Source organism: Protopterus annectens, chromosome 16.part0, assembly GCF_019279795.1.
Source record: "Protopterus annectens isolate FY-2018-M chromosome 16.part0, PAN1.0, whole genome shotgun sequence".
Classification (NCBI taxonomy): domain Eukaryota; kingdom Metazoa; phylum Chordata; order Ceratodontiformes; family Protopteridae; genus Protopterus; species Protopterus annectens.
Genome location: NC_056750.1, coordinates 4,340,187 through 4,362,713, shown reverse-complemented (window position 1 = coordinate 4,362,713; position 22,527 = coordinate 4,340,187). Strand labels below are relative to the sequence as shown.

Sequence of the window (22,527 nt, the reverse complement as noted above, 5' to 3'; positions counted from 1 at the left end):
AAGCCATGCATTTTTCCATATAGCTGCTGAAAGTAATGAAGAAGATACAGAGCAGTGTGTGCATGCCAAATGAAAGTATAAACATTATACAATGAAAAACAACAGTAAGCCTTATAAGCACTACTTTCTCTACATTTCAAAAGGAGAAGTTCCCCTGTCAGTATGGGCTGTAAATAAAAGCAGCACACACAGGAAACTGTTAGGCTTTTTGGTAGTGAGATGTACCTTATCCAGGGTACTGAAACCTGAGCTCAAAGAGTCAGAGCAGCTTGAATGTAAATATTAGGATCACATGACCTGACAGCTAAACCAAAACAAAGACAGTAGCAGAAAATCTTGACACTCTCCCTTTAAGCAGAGTTTGTCAAAGGAACCATCAGAGCCGACTCTAGACAACAGTGGGCCAAAGGCATCCATGTTGTCTGCCAGCATCATCCAGATGGTCCGGTGCAAAGAAAGCATGACCACTTTTAGAGTGGCTTTTTAGAACATGACGTACTGAATATGGTCACTGAAGCTGCTGAGGTCCAGAATCGACAGAAGCCTCCCTATAGGTTCATATAGGTGCTTACTAGGCTAACGCACCACAAAGGCCTTTTAAGCCTCAGCCATTGTATCCCAAATTCTGACAAGTTCAGATACCCTTGATAAGTGTAAGCATGGGTCTGGGAGATGAACCACTTACAGGTTACTGTGTCCATTAGAAACATAGGTGCCAAACCAGAGATGAACTTCAGGTTTCCCATCCATGTGTCCAAGTTGGATTTGAATTGAGTTAGGGAGGAACTCTGCTTCACATGGATGCGGAGCCTGTTCCCTAGAGAGATAGTCTCTGGGATACATACCTCATTCATCCAGCAGGTCCTAGCCTTATATCACAGGCAGTGCGGTTTAAGTTCTTTAGGAACCGTAATTCTTGGTGCTGTTTGTTTTGTGGATATGCCCAGTATAAGAGTGGGTTCTGACAACAGCCTGCATGCCAGGCATAGATCTTCCCTCAAAACTCTGTAGGAGACAAAATACAGGGAGGATAGGGCCTTGAGGCGCAGTCTGCATACAGGACATTTTACTTATGTCCTGTATTCTTTTAGTGAGGAACCCTGTGGACATTCCAGCTAAGTTGGATATGCCACAGTTGGAATTAGGGTACATACCAAAGGGGGCACTGTACTCAATAATAGGTTTAATGATTGCCGAATACAGTGGAACAATAACTTCCTTGACTTAGATGCCATACAGCTTTGTTTGTAAGTTTCCTTGCAACATAGAATGACTTCCTCACCACAGTGAGGCATGTGATGTTCAAAGGCTAGATTACTATCTGTGTGTCTCCCTAAGTCTCTGACTACTGGTCAACTCTATAGGGGTGGTGTTGTCAATATGATAGTTACCAGGATAGATGACTTCCCAAAAGGATACTGTTTTGCATTTTTTGGCAATTATTTTTAGTCCATGCATTCTGACACCAGTTGGTTTGTGTCATCCCCTTCTGGAGAACATTTGTGTCAGTGTGAGATTCAATAACAGCTCCTAATTTGCAACATCTGCAAATTTAGTCAGCCAGATACCACTGCTCATTTCAGGACAAGGAATAAGTGAGACCGACATCCTATGCTTCTTACCAGTGGAGGAAGAGGCTATATCTCCCATATAAGAAGTACAGACTAGACCTGTTTTAGGAGCTCTAACTAATGCCTGATTCTAAGGGGAGATCCTTCTGGGCATGATCCAAATGTGGTAGTCAGGGACTATATCAAGAACCAACCAGTGAATGACAAAGGGTTTCCAAGATGACCTTTACATTTAGGATAGGGATTCATAACCAGTAGTCATTCTGTGGGACTACTACCCACTCAGTCTGTTCCATACTTGCTGTCTCTTTGAAACATGTCCCTTACCTTAATTGGCCACAGGCCACTGGTGATACATAGGAACTCCTTGCTGCCTTAACAGTGAACTGGTCCATCATATAGGAAACTGTACAGTTTATGGATTTCAAAGAGACTGTAAACTTTATTTATTTTTTAATTTTATTTTTATTTATTTGTTAACTAGGTAAACCCACCGGACACAAGTGCTATGTTCATGGGGAAATCAAGCAGTATTGCCTAAACTTCTTTATAATGTATCTCATTTCACTCTGAATACCGAGCACATAAAACAAAGAATTCCCAGAAGATGGAGCAGCAAAGACAACACCTGAACAAAATAAATTCACTACACAGGTAGAACTGGGACCACCCATGAAAGCCAAATTACACTTCTTTAGCGAATAAAACAGCTTTATTGTCACTTCGCAGGCTCCAAAAGACTTCATCAGAATAGAAATTCAATGGTGGAGTAAAACTTTTTGTACAACCAAAACCTCTATGAAGAATAACATTCCCAAAGATCAGTTTATACGTACTTCAAGGACGACATCTGGTGACCATAGATTTGAACAGGAGGTTACATACATTATTGAAATGTTTTTAAAAAGGTGGTACAAGTCCAGTTTGTTCCTGAAACTGGCAGATGGTATCAGGAAACGTAGACATACAGACTTTCTACCTATATTGTCTTCTGGACTAATAAACAAGCTATGTTCAACAACAAATATGACATATCTTACAGAGTTTCATAGATTAGTACTAGGCTAACTGCCCTTGTGGGCCATTTTAAGCCTAGCCAATTACCTCAAGTGAGAGTCAAACCCTGCACCTTGTGTTTGTAAGGCAAACACTTTAACCATTACACCAACTTCCCACCCCAAGTTGTCTTGACATGTCTACAGATAGGAAAAATATAGTTCCAATAATTAAGAATTGGCATATTATAAAAGGTAATTCAGATTTAATAAGGGTCATAGGGGAAAGACCTAAGTTTACTTATAAAAACACTTAATTTAAAAAGGTGTTTGCAAACGGAGACATCTGAAGTAGTTACTTCATTTGCTATGCAACCTGTGGGTATCGGATCCGACTTCGGATCCGAGCCGGCAGCTTTCCAAGATACAAGATCCGAGCTCCTAGCTCCTAGCTCCTCCCCTACCCATAATCCCCTGCTACCTGCTGTATTACCTCAGATCATTTTTTGCCACGGCTGAAGTAGCTATCTTTTGAAGAGCTCCTGGCTTTGGTGGGATTGTTTACTTGTTAAAGTCCTTTTTTCTCTAGCGTTTTTGTGAAGTTGTAGGTAGTGTACGTGTGTGTAGTGCCCCTGAGGTTTTTTTTGGTGGTTTAGTTAGTTTTTCTCGTAGTTAGTTGTTACTCTGTGTGACACCCTTCCCCCTTTAGTGTTTGGGTGTGAGTGTGTGAGTGAGTTTAAAATGGCTGAAGGGCCCAAAGCCGTTTTTTCGAAGTGTACTGAGTGTGGCCCAAATGCAGATGGGGGTGCACTTGCGCCCCTCTGGGAGGGAGCGCCCCCATTTTTGCTCCGATCACTCCTTTTCCGACTCATTTTCGGGTCTCGGAGTTGTCGGATCCGGGCCCTTTCAGAGCCGGGGATTTGTCGGCACCGATAGCGCTGGTCTCTTCGATGCCACTATACTGAGCATGTCGGATCCGAGTTCTCGGGGCAGGGCTGAGCATCGGATCCAGGGAAGTTGGTGTGTCTTCCGCCGCTGGGTTTGAGCACACCTCTCTCTCTGCCGACTACACTGCCCGCCCGATCCCTACCTCGTAGCTGAGGAGGATGCTGAGCCTGGCGAGTAGTTCTCTTCGGCTTTTGAGGTAGTGGAGGTACTGTCACGGTCCTCCAGGTCCCGATGCGAGCTTCAGATCCTCCCGCACCCTGTGGGTCTATCCTCCGTCATCCCACCATCGGGACAGCCTGCTCAAGCCTCCAGCTGAGTTCCTTGGAGGAACAAGAACCCGTGGGAGCCCTCTCGGATAGCCCCACTGGAGGTCCCTCAGAACGGTGTGTGCAAAGGCACCTGGACTCCTGAGTCCGGTACCACCGACACGGATTTAGATGAGGGGGAAAGTTCCCCAAGGTCACCCCCTGAGGATGTCTCCTTCGGAGACATCATGGAAATGTTGCGGATTAGAGGGGGGTGGTCTGCCCAAAAACCTTCCGTGGATGAATCCGTGTTCCTGGAGGCATTTGAGGCAGGCCCATCTACCTCCTATGTGTCCTCTCCGGCTGACCCCCTGGTAGACTTAATTACTACCAGGGCGTGGAAGGAGCCCAACACCGTGGAGCCAATTCCTAGGCATCCTGATAAAGTCCTTAGCCCCCCTACAGATAGGCAGTCTTGGGCCAAGGAATCTCCCGTTAATGCCATGTTGGTGGCGGCTGCCACCAAGAAAGAACTCGCACAGGAGAATTCTTCAGTCCACCCGCCAGATAAGGAATCTCGAGCACTGGACCGAATTGGGAAGTGGATGTTTGCTTCAGTGACCTTCTTGATAAGGGCGCTGAACTATATGGCACATACCATCAGGCTACAGCGAGACTTGATTAAGGAATACGCTGCAGCCCCCCCGGAGTCCATGTCAGTCGGAGACGAGAATGTTTTTTCGACTCAGATGGCCACTCTAAAATCCATTTCTAACACGTCCATGCAGCTTCTCTCCCATGCAACGGAGGGAGCCGCTAGGGCCAGCGGAGCCGGGGTCGTCTTGCGACGTCACACCTCGCTCCATCTTTGCAACTTCGCGGATCCCTTCAAGGCATCCTTCGCAAATGCGCCCTCTGACGGATCTTCGCTTTTCGGCAAGACCGTTCACGATACGCTGGTCCATAGCGAAAAGGACGGGAAGACGCTGTCTGCCGTTGGAGTCCGCTTCTCTAATCCCCAATGATCCTTTTCTAGGAATCAGAGGGGACAAAAGAAGCTGTGGTTCCGCAAGTCTCAGCAATCCCATCCAGCTTCGGACCCCTCGTCCTCTAGCGCCAGAGGAGGACAAGGTGGATGCCGGCCCAGAGGCAGAGGGGGACCGCGTAACTTCGGGTCTAGAGAACCTTTCTCGGACAGACCCGCGCAGCAGCCCTAAGGGCTTGCCCGACTGTCCTTCTCTGGAGGCAGTCGGGGGGCATTTGACGGAACACCTGTCAAATTGGGAGTCCCTTACGACAGATCGATGGGTGCTCCGTATCATATCCAGAGGTTATTCCATCCCCTTCATAAACCTTCCCCCAAAACCAGATGCCTCCCCGATGTACTACCCAATCAGAGGGAGGCAGCGGCTTCAGAAGTATCGAAGTTGCTAGAAAAAAAGAGCCATCCAGCCCGTCCCCCCAGATCAGTCCGGATTGGGTTATTACTCCAGGTTCTTTTTGGTGCCAAAGAAAACGAGGGACCTAAGATCTATCTTAGACCTTTCTGCTCTGAACTTATTCATTCCCAAGGAAAAGTTCCGGATGGTCACCCTCCAATCAATTCTCCCCCTTCTGTGGGAGAACAACTGGATGTGCTCTATAGACCTCAAAGATGCATACTACCACATTTTGATGGACAGACGATCCAGAAGGTTTCTCCGCTTCCAGCTGGGGGCCAGTCATTATCAGTTCAGGGTTCTTCCATTCGGCCTCACCTCAGCCCCCAGGGTGTTCACCAAAGTCATGGCAGTGGTTGCAGTCCACCTGAGACTTCAGGGTATTCAGGTCTTCCTGTACCTAGACAACTGGCTCCTTACTGCCGCCAACAGGCATCAACTCTGTGTGGCAAGAGATTATGCTCTGACTCTTGCTCACAACTTAGGCATCTCAGTAAATCTGCAGAAATCCCCTCTGTGCCCCGTTCAGGTCCTGGAATTCATAGGGGCCAGGTTGGATACCTGTATCTCTCGAGCTACCCTAACTTCAGACAGGCTGAGCAGCTTGTTATATCAAGTATTAGCCCTTCTTCAGAGTCCTGCCCCACCGGCGGAGTTAGTCCTGAGGGCACTAGGGTCCATGGCGGCAGCAATCGGTCTCTTCCTTCATGCATGCCTGCGAAGGAGAATATTGCAGTGGACCCTGCAAGTTCAGTGGTCCCTATCACTCCACCCGTTGAACACTCTGATACCACTGAGCAGAGTATGCAAGGACTCCCTTCTTTGGTGGCTCCACACGCGGGAACTCAGAGAAGGGAGGCCCTTTGTGATCCCCCCGCCCCAAGCCACGTTGACCACGGACGCTTCTCACCTCGGGTGGGGGGGCATTGTTCAGGCAGATCCATCCAAGACACGTGGATGTCCTTAGAGACCGCTTTGCATATCAATGTCCTACAGATGAGGGCGGTGCTTTTGGTGTTGCAAGCTCTCCATGACCTTCTCCCTCTGGGGACTATTGCAATCCAGACGGACAATATGTCAGTAGTCTGGTACATAAACAAACAGGGAGGAACCAGGTCTTATCCCCTTTGTTGAGAGGCTATGAGAGTCTGGGAATGGGCGATATCCACCAACCGGTTTCTGGTAGCAACGCACATTCCGGGTCGGTTTAACATATTAGCGGACAAACTGAGTCGAGTACTTCTAACTCCGTACGAGTGGTCTCTCAGTCCATCTGTTGCGAAGCAGATCTTCCGCAAATGGGGTTGGTCTCACTGCAATCTTTTTGCTTCTCCATTAAACACAAAATGCAGCGAGTTCTTCGCAATACTTCCCCCCAAAGGGAAGCTTGGCCTCCCCATCTCCTTTATGCTTATCCCCCCTCCCGCTTATGATAAAGTTTATACAGAAAGCCTGTTGGTTGGGGAGCAGAGTTATCCTCATAGCCCCATTCTGGCCTCGACAGATCTGGTTCCCTTATCTGCGGTCTCGCAGTGTGGCTCCTCCATGGATCCCATTCCAGACCTGATCTCGCATCCTGCGGGTTGCCAAACCCCGAACCTGGTAAACCTCAAGCTTACGGCTTGGTTGATCCAGTTCCAGTGATGGCTAGGACTCCCGATATCTCTTCTCCTGTTAAGGCCATACTGGTCGCGGCTCATAAGCTGTCTACCAGAAAACTTTACAATAGTAAATGGAAACGTTTCTTCATCTGGGCTAAAGACAAGGGCCTGGACCCATTTACAGTTCCTTTTCCGACTATTCTGGACTTCCTGTCACTGATTTTTCGGCAGGGAACAAGTGCTTCCACGGTTAAGGTGCAGTTGGCAGCCATCTCCCATTTTCATGTAGGTGATGGTTTAGGGTCCTTGGCATCTACAAAATTATGCAAAACTTTCTTGTGGGGCATCTTTCTTTTGAAGCCGCCTATGAAAACTGTGGTGCCCCCATGGGATTTGACCTTAGTCTTACAAGCCATGGCAAGTCCACCCTTTGAGCTTGCGGCCTCGGTTCTTTTAAAGTTCTTGTCGTGGAAAACGGCCTTCTTAGTGGCTATTACTTCGGCCAAGAGGGTTTCAGAACTTCAAGCTCTGTGTATGAAACCCCCTTACCTTATTTTTCACAAGGATAGAGTGTCCCTCAGGACTAACCCATCTTTCTTACCTAAGGTGGCTTCAGAGTCAAATATTAATCAATAAATTTACCAGTGTTCTTCCCCAATTTTCAGAACAAAGGGGAATACAAGTTGCACAAACTGGATGTACACAGACAGCTACGTTTCTACTTGCACAACTAAAGATTTTTGCAAGTCGGACCAGTTGTTTGTATCCTTTGCAAAATCAGCTATGGGTAAAGCCATTTCCAAAGTGACCGTAGCAAATTGGATCTGTCAGTGCATAATTAATGGGTACATATCGTCAGGCAAAAGTACAGTTTTGTACCTACCATAAATGTAGATGTTCGAGGATTCCATTGCTGCAGTCCTGACTATAGGGTATAGTCCGCGTCCCAGTCGGCCCGAATACCAGAGATAAGGTGATCGCCGTCATGGCGCCTTTAGACTGACGCCAGTACGTCAGGGTACTAATGCGCATGACCGACGCCATTTCCTCAGTCTTTTCTTGCCCCAGATGTCAGAAGACCCAAAAAGACAAGTCCCAAAAAACCTGCACCAAAAAACATGTACAATATATACAACAATATATACAAAAATATAAGCATGTAAACTCACCTACACAACCACCCCTACACACAGAGGGAAGGAGGGAGGGTATTGTAGACAATGGAATCCTCGAACATCTACATTTATGGTAGGTACAAACTGTACTATGTTCTTCGTCTTCCATTGCTGCAGTCCTGACTATTGGGTAGAATCCCAAAGCAGAGGAAAGGGAGGCTGGCAAATTATAAGGAAGTAGGAGCTGATAACATGCCTTGCAAAACAGCAGTGGCAAAACCAGCCCTAGACTTAGAGTAGATAGGAAGATGATAATGCTTAGAGAAAGTATGCACTGAACTCCAAGTAGCTGCTTCCAAAATATCCTTAGTTGCCACCCCCCTTAGAAATGCTGTTGAAGTGGCAGTAGCCCTAGTGGAATGAGGCCTAATCCCAGCTGGAATCTCCTTGCCATGATGGGAATAACAAAATGCAATGCAAAAGCCAATCCACCGGGAGATAGTTTGTTTTGACACAGGCTTGCCCTGTGAATTCAAGGCAAAAGAAACAAACAACTGCTGAGACTGCCTAAAATCCTTAGTCCTGCTTAAAGAATATCTCAATTGCCTGTGTACATCTAAAGTGTGCAAAATCTTTTCCCCTTTATTTTGGGGATCTGCATAAAAAGTAGGCAAATGAATAGTTTGGTTTAAAGCCACACTAGAAACCACCTTAGGCATAAAGGAAGGATTAGTACGTAATGATACCCTATCCTATGGAAAATCAAAAGGGCTCTACTGCCATAAGGGCCTGCAACTCAGACACCCTTCTTGCAGAAGTAATGGCCAACAGAAAAGCAGTCTTCCATGACAAGTATTTCAACTCAGCAGTAGCCGCAGGCTCAAAAGGTTGTAGAGTAAGTTTTCCAACACAAAATTGAGATCCCAAGCAGGAGTAGGAGCTCACGTGGGGTCTTATATTCTTTGCCCTCTAAGAAACTGCTTGAACAAAGGATGCGAAAACAAAGGTGGGTCACAATCATAATGAGCTGAAATTGCTGCAGCATGAATCTTAATGGAAGAGAAGGACAAACCTTTGTCCAATAACTCAGTAAGATATTGAAGAGCCACACTCAAATTAGGCTCAGAAATCTCCAAATTCTTTGCTGTACTCCAAAATAAAAATCTCTTCCATTTGTCTGCGTACACCTTCCTTGTACTAGGTCTTCTAGCTTCCATAATCACATTTAAAACTTGTTGAGGAAGTTGAGACCTGCTGTGCTTCAAGAGAGAATATGCCAGGCTGTTAGATGAAGAGAGTGAAGCTTGACATTGAGCAGATGACCATCCTTCTGAGATAACAGATGAGGAATCAGAGGTAAAGGCCATGGAGGCTTCCTTACCAGACTGCGTAGTAGTGGATACCAGTGTTGCCGAGGCCAATCTGGAGCTATCAAAATCATCCTTGGCCTGTCTTGTCTGACCTTTAATAATACCTTTGGAAGAAGAGGCAGAGGTGGAAAGGCATAGACATGAAGGTTTTTCCAACTGAAAGACAGAGCATCCACTTTCCAAGCTGTGTGATGAAACCCCTTTGTGCAATACTTTGGCAGCTGGTGGTTTAGTGGAGAAGCGAACAGATCTATGTCTGGAGTTCCCCATGACACTGTCAATTTCTGAAATACATGAAGATCCAGTTTCCACTGTGGGGATCCATGATTTGTCTGCTTAACACATCTGCTAGGGAGTTCTGTGCTCCTGGCAGAAACCTTGCCTGAAGAGTTAGTTGCAGGCTTAACGCAGTCTCCCATAAAATCATTGCTTGCCTGCATAGAGGATAAGAATGTGTTCCCCTTGCTTGTTGATGTACCACATGACAGTTGTGTTGTCTGTTAGAATCAACACCTGCCCTGGAAGAAGCAACTCCTTGAAAGCCATCAATGCAAACTGGACTGCTAACATCTCCTTCATGTTGATATGTAGATGCTGTAGTCTGGCAGGCCACTTGTCTTGTATCCACTTTCCATTTAGATGAGCTCCCAAGCAGTGTCCGAGGCATCTGTCGTTAAAATCTGACTCGCCTCTGGCCGGGTCACAGAGAGTCCCTTGTTTAGGTGACATTCCTGAGCCCACCACAAGAATTCCTTTTGAAGGCAAGGTATTATTTGAATGACAGTGTCCAAATCCTGGCAGTGCTGTGTCCATACATTTTTGAGATACCATTGCAGCTTCCTCATATGCAGTTTGGCATTGGGAAGCACCAGAATACAAGATGCCATGAACCCTAATGCTTGAAGGACTGTCCTTGCAGTCAGCACGGACTGATGAGATAGTTGATGGAAGTAAAGTGACAGACTCTTTGTTTGTCCGGGGTTAAAAAGGCCATCTGGCTGCTGTATTCAGTCTCACACCCAGAAAGCACATGTCTTGAGAGGGTACTAGACTGGACTTTATTTCGTTCACAGAATACCCCAGGCATCTTAGCACTGCTATGACATATTCCAGATGCTGTAGAAGGTCTTCCTTTTCTTGAGCCAGAATCAGGCAGTCGTCCAAGTAAGGATAGATTTGAATGCCTTGAAGCCTGAAGTAAGCTATCACTGGAGCCAGAACCTTGTGAATACTCTGGGCAGTAGATAAGCCAAAGGGCAATGCAGAGAACTGATAATGAAAATCTCCAGTTCAAACCGCAGATACTTTCTGCAACCTAGCCTTATAGGCACATGAAGGTAAGCTTCCTTGAGATCCAAAGTTACCATCCAGTGATCTTTGCCCAGCAGAGGTAACAGTTGTTGTAACGTCAACATCTTGAACTTGGGAATGTCCAGATAAGTGTTGAGGATAGATAAATCCAAAATTGGTCTCCACGTGTTCCCCTTCTTTGGTACTAGGAACAGGCGAGAATAAAATCCGAAGCCCCTTTCTGATACAGGGACTGGCTGAATGGCCCCTATCTGGAGTAACTGAGAAACTTGCTTGTGAGCCTCTTTTCTTTGTGGAGGAGGAACATCTGGCATGCCTTTGAAAGGAGGCATTGTGTGGAAATAAAATCTGTAACCGTGATGAATGATATCCAGCACCCATCTGTCTTGAGTGATTAAATCCCAATTTTCTTTGAAAAGAGACAGTCTTCCTCCCAAAGGAGCTGCCAGACGAGAATCCACTGGCAGCTGAAAAGGCAGGTCATTGGGTCTGCTTACGAAAGGACTGACCCCTGCCCTCACCAGAAGTCTGAGCAGGTGAACTCTCTGATCTAGGCCTAAACGAACCTTGAGCCCTGCCCCTACCACGTCTAGACCTACCCCTAGACTGGGAACCATAAGCAGGATATGTCCACCCCTTAGCAGGCCAATTTCTACTAAACTTCGGAGGCTGCACCTGCAAAAAATCTTTAACAGTCTGCATAGACTTAGCTTTGTCCTCCATTTTCTTTAAAACTGCTTCCACAGGCGGTCCAAACAACACATCAGACTGTAAAGGAGCATCCAAAATCCTGGTCTTAACATGCTCAGCTAAATTCTGATCCTTCAACCAGGCATGTCTGCGAAGAACAGAACTAGTAGCAGCCACCCTCGAGGAGGCCTGAACAGCATCAAAACCACACTGCAAAGAATGCTTACCCACTTGTTCAGACACATGAACCAAATCCAGCAATTCTTTACACTCAATACCTTCCGCCAAAGCATCCACCTTAGATTTCAATTGTGAAAGGAGATAATTCTGATATTTTAGCATGTGAAACTGACAATTCAACGCCCTCATGGCTAGAGTGGAAGAAGTATACACTTTCTTACCCCACCTATCCAAAGCCCTTGCCTCTTTATCAGAGGGTACAGGATTTTTAACCACAGAAGCTTTAACACCTTTAGGCCCCTGAGAAACAGTTTCTGGGTCCGCCCTAGGACTCTTAAACAAATACTTATGAGCTTCGGGCACCCTATAATACCTATCAGGCTTAACAGGAGCAGGAGGCAAGGAGTCAGGGTTCAGGGAAGCCTCTGCAAAACATCCTCCACCACATTCAACACAGGAGGAATAGCTAAGGGCCTATGCTGGGGTAAAACAAGAATTCCCCAAGCCTTTTCCTGGAATCAGAGTAATCCTGGCCTTCCCATTTAAAGTGCTCCCTCATGGAGTGAAGAGTCTCTGAAAATGAAAAATCCTCAGGAGGGGAAGCTGTAGGAGTGGAATCATCCACATCAGAATCAGAATAAGTAGGAAACTCTTGTAAGTCTTCCACAGAAGACTCTGAAGCCTGTGAACACTGTTCAAAACTATCAAACTCCTGTTCCACCCTAGGCCTCTTATCAGGCGCCCCCATAGAACCTCTAATTAGAGTAATCAAATCTTCTGCCATTTTAAGCATATGTTTCCTAGGCACAGAGCCCGAAATGCTAGGAGAAGCCCCCACAGAAGTTGAACTTGGCCTACCTCTAAAAGAAGCTTTGGCAACAGAAGGAGAGGCCCTAACTACCTTGGGAAGAGAGGGAAGAACAGTTACCTGAGAAGCCCCCTCAGCCTGGCCTACCTCCTGAGAGGGCACATCCTGTAACAATAAAGTATCTGCCTGAGACTCCATGGAGACTCCTGGCAAAACCTCTGGCTCCACTGAGCCTACTAAAGAACCGACGTCCGGGACTGCCGGTTCCTCACCCCTAGGCTTCACTGTTTTGTCCTTGCGCTTCTTGGATGAAGCGGGCCGGAGCATCCGACGGCATATTATAATTACAACGCTTTCCAAACACTAACCTAGCACAATCTAGCCTCCTCTTAATAGTGCGCTTGTTAAATCTAGCACAAGAGCGGCAACCAACAACGTCGTGCACAGGCCCTAAACAAGGTATACACAATGTATGATAATCCCTATGCGGTATCTGCTTCCCACAAGAAATACAGTTATTCGCTTTTCTGACATCCGGTTAAATACTGAGGCAAGAAAAACCAAAATGTTCTCAACGGGTTACTTAGCCAACTCTGTTTCGGTCTGAAACTCCGGTTTCGGAAAATCTCAGAACGCCAACCTGCACTCGCAAAATTGCTTCTGCATCGGACGGACCATGCGCCAAAAAAGACTGAGGAAATGACGTCGGTCATGCGCATTAGTACCCTGACGTACTGACGTCAGTCTAAGGCGCCATGACCGACGTCAGCCTTATACTCTGGTATTCGGGCCGACTGGGACGCGGACTATACCCTATAGTCAGGACTGCAGCAATGGAAGACGAAGAACATCCAGCCCCTATTGGAATTCATGCTCATTCTACAAGGTCTGTGGCCACCTCAGCAGCCTTTTGGTCCAGGGTTCCCTTGGACGACATATGTTCAGCAGCTACTTGGTCCTCTTCTCATACGTTCATTTCTCATTATAAACTAGATATGATTTTGGGAGGCAGGGCTTCTTTTGGTTCCGCGGTGCTTCGGAATATCCTTCCGTAAAGGCCACCCAGGTTTTTCTTGAGTAGCTGGGGACTCTGTCCCACAGGTTGCAGAGCAAATGAAAAACTACTTCAGATAAAGAAGTTATGTACTCACCATAACGTTCCATCTGAGTAGGTACTTCATTTGTCTGCAACTGACCCCCCCTGCCATCCCCCGAACCTTTTCAGGATTTTCTGGTCACCTGTCAGTTTCTTGTCAGGAGATTAGATATGGTATATTCCTTTCTCGAGGTTATTAGTTGGGTGATAAGGCATAAAAGTCGATCTGAGGTAATACAGCAGGTAGCAGGGGATTATGGGTAGGGGAGGAGCTAGGAGCTCAGATCTTGTAGCTTGGAAAGCTGTCGGCTCGGATCCGAAGTCGGATCCGATACCCACAGGTTGCAGACAAATGCAGTACCTACTCAGATGGAATGTTATGGTGAGTACATAACTTCTTTTTCTTGTGACCTTCCTACATTCAATAGTGGGAAGGACAAGGGAATGCACAATTGTGGTTTCTGCAACACATGTAGATACATTCTAGAAGGCCCTTTTGTTGAGTTACCTCACATGAATAGAACTATTCCTATAGGTGGAGTATACAGTTGTAATACACAGGGGGTAGTATATACAGCAATGTCGACAAGGTGTTAAAACAAAGGAATTAAGGAACACCTGTATTCTATTAGGACAAAACAACTGCAATAATGCACTATTTAAACACACCCTTAAATGTTCACGATACAAGAAATTCTTGTCTTCTGTTTTAGAACAAGTACCTAAGACTATCAGAGGAGAGTTTTACAAAGATAGAGTAGAGCAGAGGGAAACTATCTGGCAATTAAGGTTAGGGGAGGTAAACCGCCAGATATGAATGACTCTAGTTTTTTTTTTTAATAGGAGATTAAGAATACATTTTTTTTACATAAAAATACATTAGTTTATATATTTTTTTTTCTGGTGTCTAAATGGCATTTAGTGTAAGTTTTTGATTTTAATTTGTAGTTTTAGGATGAGTTTACTTATTCATTGTTTAATTAGGTTATATCAAGGGTAATTGAGTTTTTGGTTGTACAAAAAGTTTTAGTCCACTATTGAATTTTATTCTGATGAAGTCTCTTTGGAGACGGAAGCAACAGTACAGCTGTTTTATTCGCTAAGGAAGTGTGATTAGGCTTTCCTGGTGGTCCCAGTTCTACCTGTGTAGTGGATTACTTTGTTTTGAATACTCAGCAGTCCCACACATACATGTATATTACTATGAGCATGCCATAATGTCTACTACTACTGCCTTCAAAGAGAAACTCGCATCTTCTAAGCATGATACAGGCTGTTCTTTCCATACCCACATTTTCTTTCTAGACTGGGAGCTGATTAATCCTGGCCTATTTAACAATGGCTATTCTATAGCTCATTCAGTGACAAGTTCCTGAGGAACCAACTTGCTGTGAAGTTAAACTCCCTAATCACTGTTTTCCATAGGAAGTCACTTTTGGTGTGATTTCTAAGTACACGTTCACAGCAATTCCTTGTTTAGGAGGGAGACTTCTCCTTTCTTTGTGTGACCACGGAATTGATACGTAAAGTACAGGGAGTGTAGGACTACGGTGGGTGGAGAAGGGGCCTTTAAAAAGCTTACTTTTTATTATTTTATGGGTTTGATTTCTCTAGAATTTGTGCTCAGTAAGTTGGTTTCTTAGAGACTTCTAACTCAACAAGTTATGGAAACATTTATCAACAGCTGGACGTATAAGTGAATTTAAGTACACTTTTATCTGCTCTTTTGCATATAGTACTGTATTTTATTTATTTATTTGTGTTTTTCACTGAATATTAACTCAACTGAAGCTGTGGCTGTCTCTCTACAGTGTACTTTTTAGAATTTCCGTGTAGCCATTGATAGCAGTGGGGGGTAGTTTCAGCTCATCACTGACATCCTGTCTTGCCTTATATAAGTGGTACATTTTGAGTTATCTCTGCCTAATATCAGAGTTTTGGCCGGCTAACATCTGCCTGAAATAAGCTGGACGTATAAGTGAATTTAAGTACACTTTTATCTGCTCTTTTGAATATAGTACTGTAATTTATTTATTTGTGTTTTTCACTGAATATTAACTCAACTGAACTTGTGGCTGTCTCTCTACAGTTAGTTCCCCACCCACCCTCCTTGTTCTTGTTTTGCTGTTAATGTTGGTGGCTTTGAAATTGCCCACCCCTCTTGTAGATTTTTATTTGGATACTCCTTCTGGGCCCATCTCATTTGCTTACTCATCTGAGTGCAGTGAGATCATATTCTGATTTCAGGCACTCCTACTGCGTACAAAGAGATCATTTGGGAAGGACAACCCCTGTAGCCTCTCAATCCTGCTCTGTCCCCCCCCAAAAAAAAATATATATATACATATACATATATATATATATATATATATATATGTATATATCTTATTCATCTGCTCTTACTGTAACTGTCTTAGTTACTCTTCTGCGTGCTGTTATCTGTTCAGTCGCTCTTACTCTGCACCTATTACTGCTTGTTAGTAGCCTTCTAATTTACTGCCTTCTGCACTTGTTTTTAGTCATTTGTTAATTTAATTGCACTTATTTGAATTGTATTTGCCATAGTGTTGCTACACACTTGGGTGTGCTGGCCTGCACTACAATTTGAATTGTATTTACTGCTGTTTTAGATGATTTTCTGTAAAAAAAAAAAATCTAAGCTTGTTTCCTGCCTTTCCTGTAACTATTAAACTCCAGATACAGACTTGCTGTATCCAGGACTGTTGGTAAGCTTTTGAGCCCCCCAAGCCTTTCTGTGTTGGAGGGAAGCCTTCTAGCGTATCAGTAGGAGTGTTAAGCACTAGGTAGCCTATCTACCACGGGAAGAGTGAGTTTTGGCCCTAAAATTGTAGTTCACTGGCCATTTGAGCAGTTTTTCCATCTCTTTCTACTTTCTGGTTAAAAGCCTGTGTTGTGTTTGGTCCCCGCCTTTCCCATAACTAGTGTAATCCAGGTACAGATTTGCTGTATCCATGACTGTTGGTAAGCTTCTGAGCCCCCCAAGCCCTTCTGTGTTGGAGAGAAGCCTTCTAGCTTATCAGTGGGAGTGGTAAGCACTAGGTAACCTATCTACCACAGGAGGAATGGTTTCTGGCCCAGAAATTATAGTTTATTGGCCGTTTGGGAAGCTTTTCCATCTCTTTTAACCTTCTGATTTAAAAGCCTGTGTTTGCGCTTGTCTCCTGCTTTCCTGTTACTAGTCTAGTCCAGGTACAGATTTGCTGTATCCAGGACTCTTTGTAAGCTTCTGAGCCCCCAAGCCTTTCCGTGTTGGAGGAAAGCTTTCTAGCTTAATCAGTGGGAGTGGTAAGCATCAGGTAGCCTATCTACCACAAGAGGAGTGGTCCTTGGCCCGGAAATTGTAGCTATTGGCTGTTTGAGCAGTTTTTTTTCCATCTCTTTCAACTTTCTGGTTTGAAAGCCGCACTTGTGCCTGTTTCCCACCTTTCCTGTAATTAGCCTAGTCCAGATACAGAGTTGCTGTATCCAGGACTGTTGGTAAGCTTATGAGCCCCACAAGCCTTTCTGTGTTGGAGGAAAGCCTTCTAGCTTACAAGTGGCAGTGGTAAGCACTAGTTAGCCTGCCTACCATGAGAGGAGTGGTTCTTGGCCCAGAAATTGTAGTTTATTGACCATTTGGACAGTTTGTCCATCTCTTTCAACTTTCTGGTTTAAAAGACCACATCTGTGCTTGTTTCCCATCTTTCCTGTAACTAACCTACTGAGTAGCACTAGAAAGCCTTAAACTGATACAAGCCTTCTAGCTTAGAACAGAGACTTTGGAGTGATTAAGTATCAGTTTTCTGTACTTTCTTGCTGTACTTAACTGTTTTCTGCCTAAACGCATATTTTTCCAGCATTTATTGTGATTTAAAAGCTTGTTTTTTTCACGTATTGTACTTATTTGACTACCTGCACTTTTAAAAAGTTGTTTTTTGTTTAAATAATTTTAACTGTTGTAGGCTACACACTAAAGTGCAATAGCCTTTTCTGATCATTTGTAGTCGTTTAAAGCTGTTTTAAGTGTAATTTTTACTGTTTTTGCCTTATCTTTTCAAAAAACAAATAAAACAAAAAAAATCCTTGTTTCCCACCTTTCTAAGCTAGTATACTCCAGTTTTCAGGCTAGTGCTAAATTCAGGGCTGTGATACTAGTTTCTGAGTTGCCCATACCTTACTTGGATAGAAGGAAGTTTCCCTGTTCACCTGTGAGAGTGGGGAGCTTTGACCAACCTATATGTCCCTAGAGGAGTGGTTCCAGCCCAGAAGTTAGTAGTTTATTGGCCATTTTGGGCTAATTTCTACCTCTTTAATTTCCATACTATAAAAACCGCATTTGCATGGTTTTGCGCACTGGGCAGTGCCGGTTAGCTATGGTTAAATTATTCCCGGCTCCACTAAGTCTCCTCTTCAGTTTTTCCCTTGAAACTGGTCTAACTCTCAACTTAAGCACTCAAAAAGCATCTTACAGCCCAACACTTGCTCAGACCTAATAGCAAGCAATAATATACCCTGACATTTATTGCTCAGCAGGGCAAGGCTCTTTATTCACTCCTCACCAACCAAGCGACTAAGCAGCTCACCCTACTATTCAGGCAAGACCAAAGGGCAACTTCAGGTGCACTCTTCAGTCCAGCTGGTGAAGCTGGGTATCCTGAGGCAATGTTACAACTGCCTCATGTACACAGACAACCCTCTCCTCCTACCACCACAAAACACTAAAATATGCGAGAGATGCAATTGTACAGCCAAACTGGAAGCTAAGCTGTCTCCACCCAAGACTGGAACAGACAGTCAAGAGGAGAAGGTTAACATGTGCACCACAACTCCAGCCGCACACAGATCTACTAAAACAGCACTGGCAAAAAATACACATAAATACACAAAATCATACTCGGAGGCTCTAAATAAAAACCTGCAAAAGCATCAGAGACCCCCAAAGCAGACATCCAAACAACCTGCACTTCCCGTCACAAACCAGACAACACATAAAACACAAAATCAGTGTGCCACACAATCACAGCCCTTAAGACGAAATAACACATCTAGCACATTAGTAATAGGTGACTCTATAGTCAGGCACACTAACGTCCCACTCACTAGGCTGGATAAGCAGAAGGTTACTGTTAGCTGCCTGTCGGGAGCCAGAATCCACCACATAACTCAAGCACTCAGGTCACTCCAGAACAAGTACAAATATGACTCTGTCATTGTTCATGTTGGTGTGAATGACCTGAGACGTACCTCCCTGGACTACATGAAAAGAGACATGAAAGAGCTCTCTGATCATGTAGCCCAGGCTGGTATGACCCTGACCCTGAGTAGCATCCTGCCCTCACCAAGAATGATACCTCAGTATAAAGAAAAAATGATCAATTTCAACAATTGGCTAAGCTTCTGGTGTCATTCAAAGGGGATCCAGTGTTTGTCAGCCTGGGATGACATGCTCAACAAGCCGCATTTCTTCGCAAGAGATGGCTTGCACCTGTCACCCCTAGGCTTTCGAATACTGGCCAAGGCTCTTGCTGTTCCCATAGTGCCTTTTCTAGGCAAGGCTCAAAAGTCAAACCCACCTCCGTAAACAGCACAATTAACAAAAAACTGAGGGTTATGCTACTCAACGCCAGGAGTTTAAATCTCAAAATGCACGAGCTTGAAGCACTCCTCAGTATGGAGAACGCCGACATCTGTGAAACCTGGTTCAAGGCTCCAGAGAGCACCCCAGCACTACCAGGTTACAACTCATACCACACGTTTCAGCCACAGAACATGGACTGAAACACAAAAGGAGGGGGTGTATCCATATTCATCAAGGATATACCTACACCTCCAGGTTAGTGGTGCAGCATGATACCTCTGAGATCATCCATGTGCAACTAACATCAGGCAAAACTGCAATGCAAATTGTGGCTTGCTACATCACCCTTCATGACCCAGGACCACCACTCCACCTTTCTGGAGACAATGGAAAACATGAAGGTCCTACCAACACCCTGATATTGGGCGATTTCAATTCCCCTACCATTCACTGGGAAAACTACTCGAGTACAAATTCCCAGGCCCAGCGCTTCCTGGAATTCATCAACTCAAACGCCCTGGATCAGCTGGTAAACTCCCCTAGTACAGGTGAAAACATACTGAACCTGGTCATCACCAACATGGGTGACAGGTGTTCCACACCGGAGGTCAACCCATCACTGGTTAGATCAGGCCATAAACTGATCACTCTGGATGTCCACACCCCACCACCACCCCCAACTAAGGAAACCACAGTAAAAAAATTTTCTAAAGCAAACTTCACCTTACTTAAGACAGAGGTGGTAAGTTTCACAGCCCCCACGCTAAAGGATAATGCTGCCCAAGATGCAGAAACCTTTACAAATGCACTGTATGAGCACAAACAAGGATGCATGGATTGTGCCATCCCTAGCAAAACCAAGACTCACTCCTCTAAGAGAAGGAAACCAGTTTGGTGGACCCCTGCAATAAACAGGCTATGCAATAGAAGGAGGAAACTAGTTCAGAAAAAAAGCAAATCCCAAGAAGGAAAGACATCCTTGATAAGTATCAATAAGAAACTGAGGTCCCTCATGAAATCATCCAAGGCTAACTTCGAAAGAAAAATAGCCATGGATTCTAAAGATAACCACAAAGCCTTCTTTAGCTATGTTAAGAATCTAAGTGGCAACTCGCAGATATGCACTGAACTAGTGCAAAATAGCACAAAATATACTGAACCTACTGATATTGCCAACATCCTGGCAGATAGATTCAGTGCAAACGTCACCCCCTCTCTCACCTCCAAAAGGGCCCACAACAATACCGGAAAAGTGTAGTGTCCCAAAAATCACAGACGCACAAGTGAAAACAGCCCTTTCAAAAGCCAAAAACACAGCGTCAATGGGACCAGATGGTGTCTCAGGCTGCGTCTTGCATGAACTACAGAACGAACTAACCCCCCACCTAAACACGCTGTTACCTCTCCGCAGGCTACGTGGCCATAGAATGGCGCACAGCAACGGTTATTCCTCTCCACAAAGGAGGGGCCACAACTGACTGACTAGCCTGGTCTGCAAGGCTATGGAGCGCATCATCAAACTCATTAACAAAGACATTGGGAACCTCCAAACACTTGACCCGACCCAGTTCGGCTTTGTTAAGGGCAGATCATGCCTACTAAACCTGGTTGACTTCTTCGAGACAGTCACCAAGGTTATAGAAGAGGGAAAGGTGGTTCACACAGCCTACCCTGACCTCACCAAGGCTTTCGACACCATTCCCCACTCGGGTATTACAGAAAAACTCACCAGCCTGAACAAAAACCCCTACATCATGAGATGGGTTGCCAACTGGCTTACAGACAGAACTCACACGGTAAGAATAGCGGGCTCCACGTCCGATTCTAAACCAGTCACAAGTGGTGTCCCACAAGGCTCGGTCCTGGGACCCCTATTGTTCGGCATATACTTCTCAGAAATACAGGCAAACACAGGAGGACTATGGCTAACCAAGTTCGCCGATGACTGCAAACTGGGAGCCATAATTGACTCTCCGACTGACATGGACATCCTCCAAAAGGGCCTTACTGAGACGGACACCTGGTGTCAACATCATGGCCTCAAGTTAAATGCCAAAATATGCATAGTCATCCCGTTTGGGAAAAACAAAACACCCACGAATTACCACATAGGTGGCAGCCCCCTTAATACAGAAGAGCTAATAAGAGATCTGGGGACCCAGGTAGATAGTAATCTTTCATTTGACAATCATATTGCCAAAGTAGTTAGGAAATCCTATGTGGCCCATCTAATTACTAAAGGGTTCGCATTTAGAAATAAAGAGGGTACAGTGCCCCTCTACTCGTCATTCATTAGACCCATCATAGAGTACAATATCCCATTTGGGATGTACCTCACAAGACACTTCCAACAGCTGGAAAGACCACAAAAGTACCTCACCAAGAGGATTACTGGTCTCAAACATATGCCCTATGCAGACCGACTGAAAAAACTCTGGGTGTACTCAGTGGTATATCGCTTACTCAGAGGTGATCTCTGTCTGACTTACAAAGCCATGCCCAACTCAGAATTGATGGACATGCTCCACCTAAAGAAATCCAAGTCACTGCGAGCCATGTGCTCTAGTGAGCTAAACCTCGCCACAACAATAAATAGAACATGCTGGAGGGATAGATTCCTGTCACAGAGACTCCCCATGCTTTGGAACAAAATTCCAAATTACATCAGACAGAGCCCCTCACTAACACTCTTCAAGAGAAGCCTTGACGAGTGGATGGGTAACAGAAAATGCACCCCTGGGATCACTTCATTGGCTCTGCTTGACAAAGGATCAGTTAATTAATCAATGGGGCGGCGAAAGCCGGCACACTCTGTCTAGGCTTTTAAATGCCCCTGGGCAGATAGCCTAGTACCTACCTATGAACCCAGGGCACTTAATGAGGCAATGTGTACATGTGCTATAGTTCTCCATGATGCAAGGCTTTTAGTTTATTTTCTTTATTAATCTAACATGTGCCAAACTTACTTTCAATGCAACATTATGATTTGCAAAGCTCTGTCAAAAGTTTCCCCGTGATGGATTTTTCCTTTAAGTCAAGTAAGAAACTATCATGTTCTACGGAAGATTTTAACATACTTTTTCACTGCAAAAGCAGTTAGTCCTATGGTTACATTCCGCTGTCTGAAGTTCTCATTCAGTATATCTATATTGAAGGTGCCTTCCCAGACTATTGGAGCAAACCAAGGGGTCATAACCAGGATGTCATTTCTCCTAAAAAAAAAAAAAAAAATAAGGCGGAACAGTCAGTTAAGGTATACATTAAAAGTTCACTGAAAAAATAATCTTGCATCGTAATAATAGAATTAACAGTGTTGTACTTAACCTTTCGAAGGCTGTTGCTGGCAACTACAAATGCATTTAATAACTGAAGCAATAACTAAGTTTATAGGATATACAATCTGTTTAAATATTTAATACTTAAAAATAAAAGCCAATCCTGTATGTTAAGCAAACTGGAAAAATAACTACTTAACTATAAGCTTTTACTCATACACATTTAAGAAAGAATGGCTATTCATTTCCAGTTCTAAGGAAATAACTTATACAAATCTTAAAAAGTGCATTGAATATTGACATCA

General features: G+C 44.6%; 1 protein-coding gene across 1 annotated transcript in view; it reads right to left on the bottom strand.

Annotated features, from left to right (window-relative positions):
- The window catches only part of LOC122790507 (histo-blood group ABO system transferase-like), a 195,211-nt gene extending 173,058 nt beyond the window's left edge, over positions 1 to 22,153 (bottom strand). The window contains exon 1 of the mRNA XM_044058057.1: positions 22,025 to 22,153. Within this exon, the coding sequence (XP_043913992.1) occupies positions 22,025 to 22,140 (116 nt within the window). The 5' untranslated portion in view covers positions 22,141 to 22,153. The remainder of the gene's footprint in view (positions 1 to 22,024) is intronic.
- Positions 22,154 to 22,527: the final 374 nt, after the last annotated feature.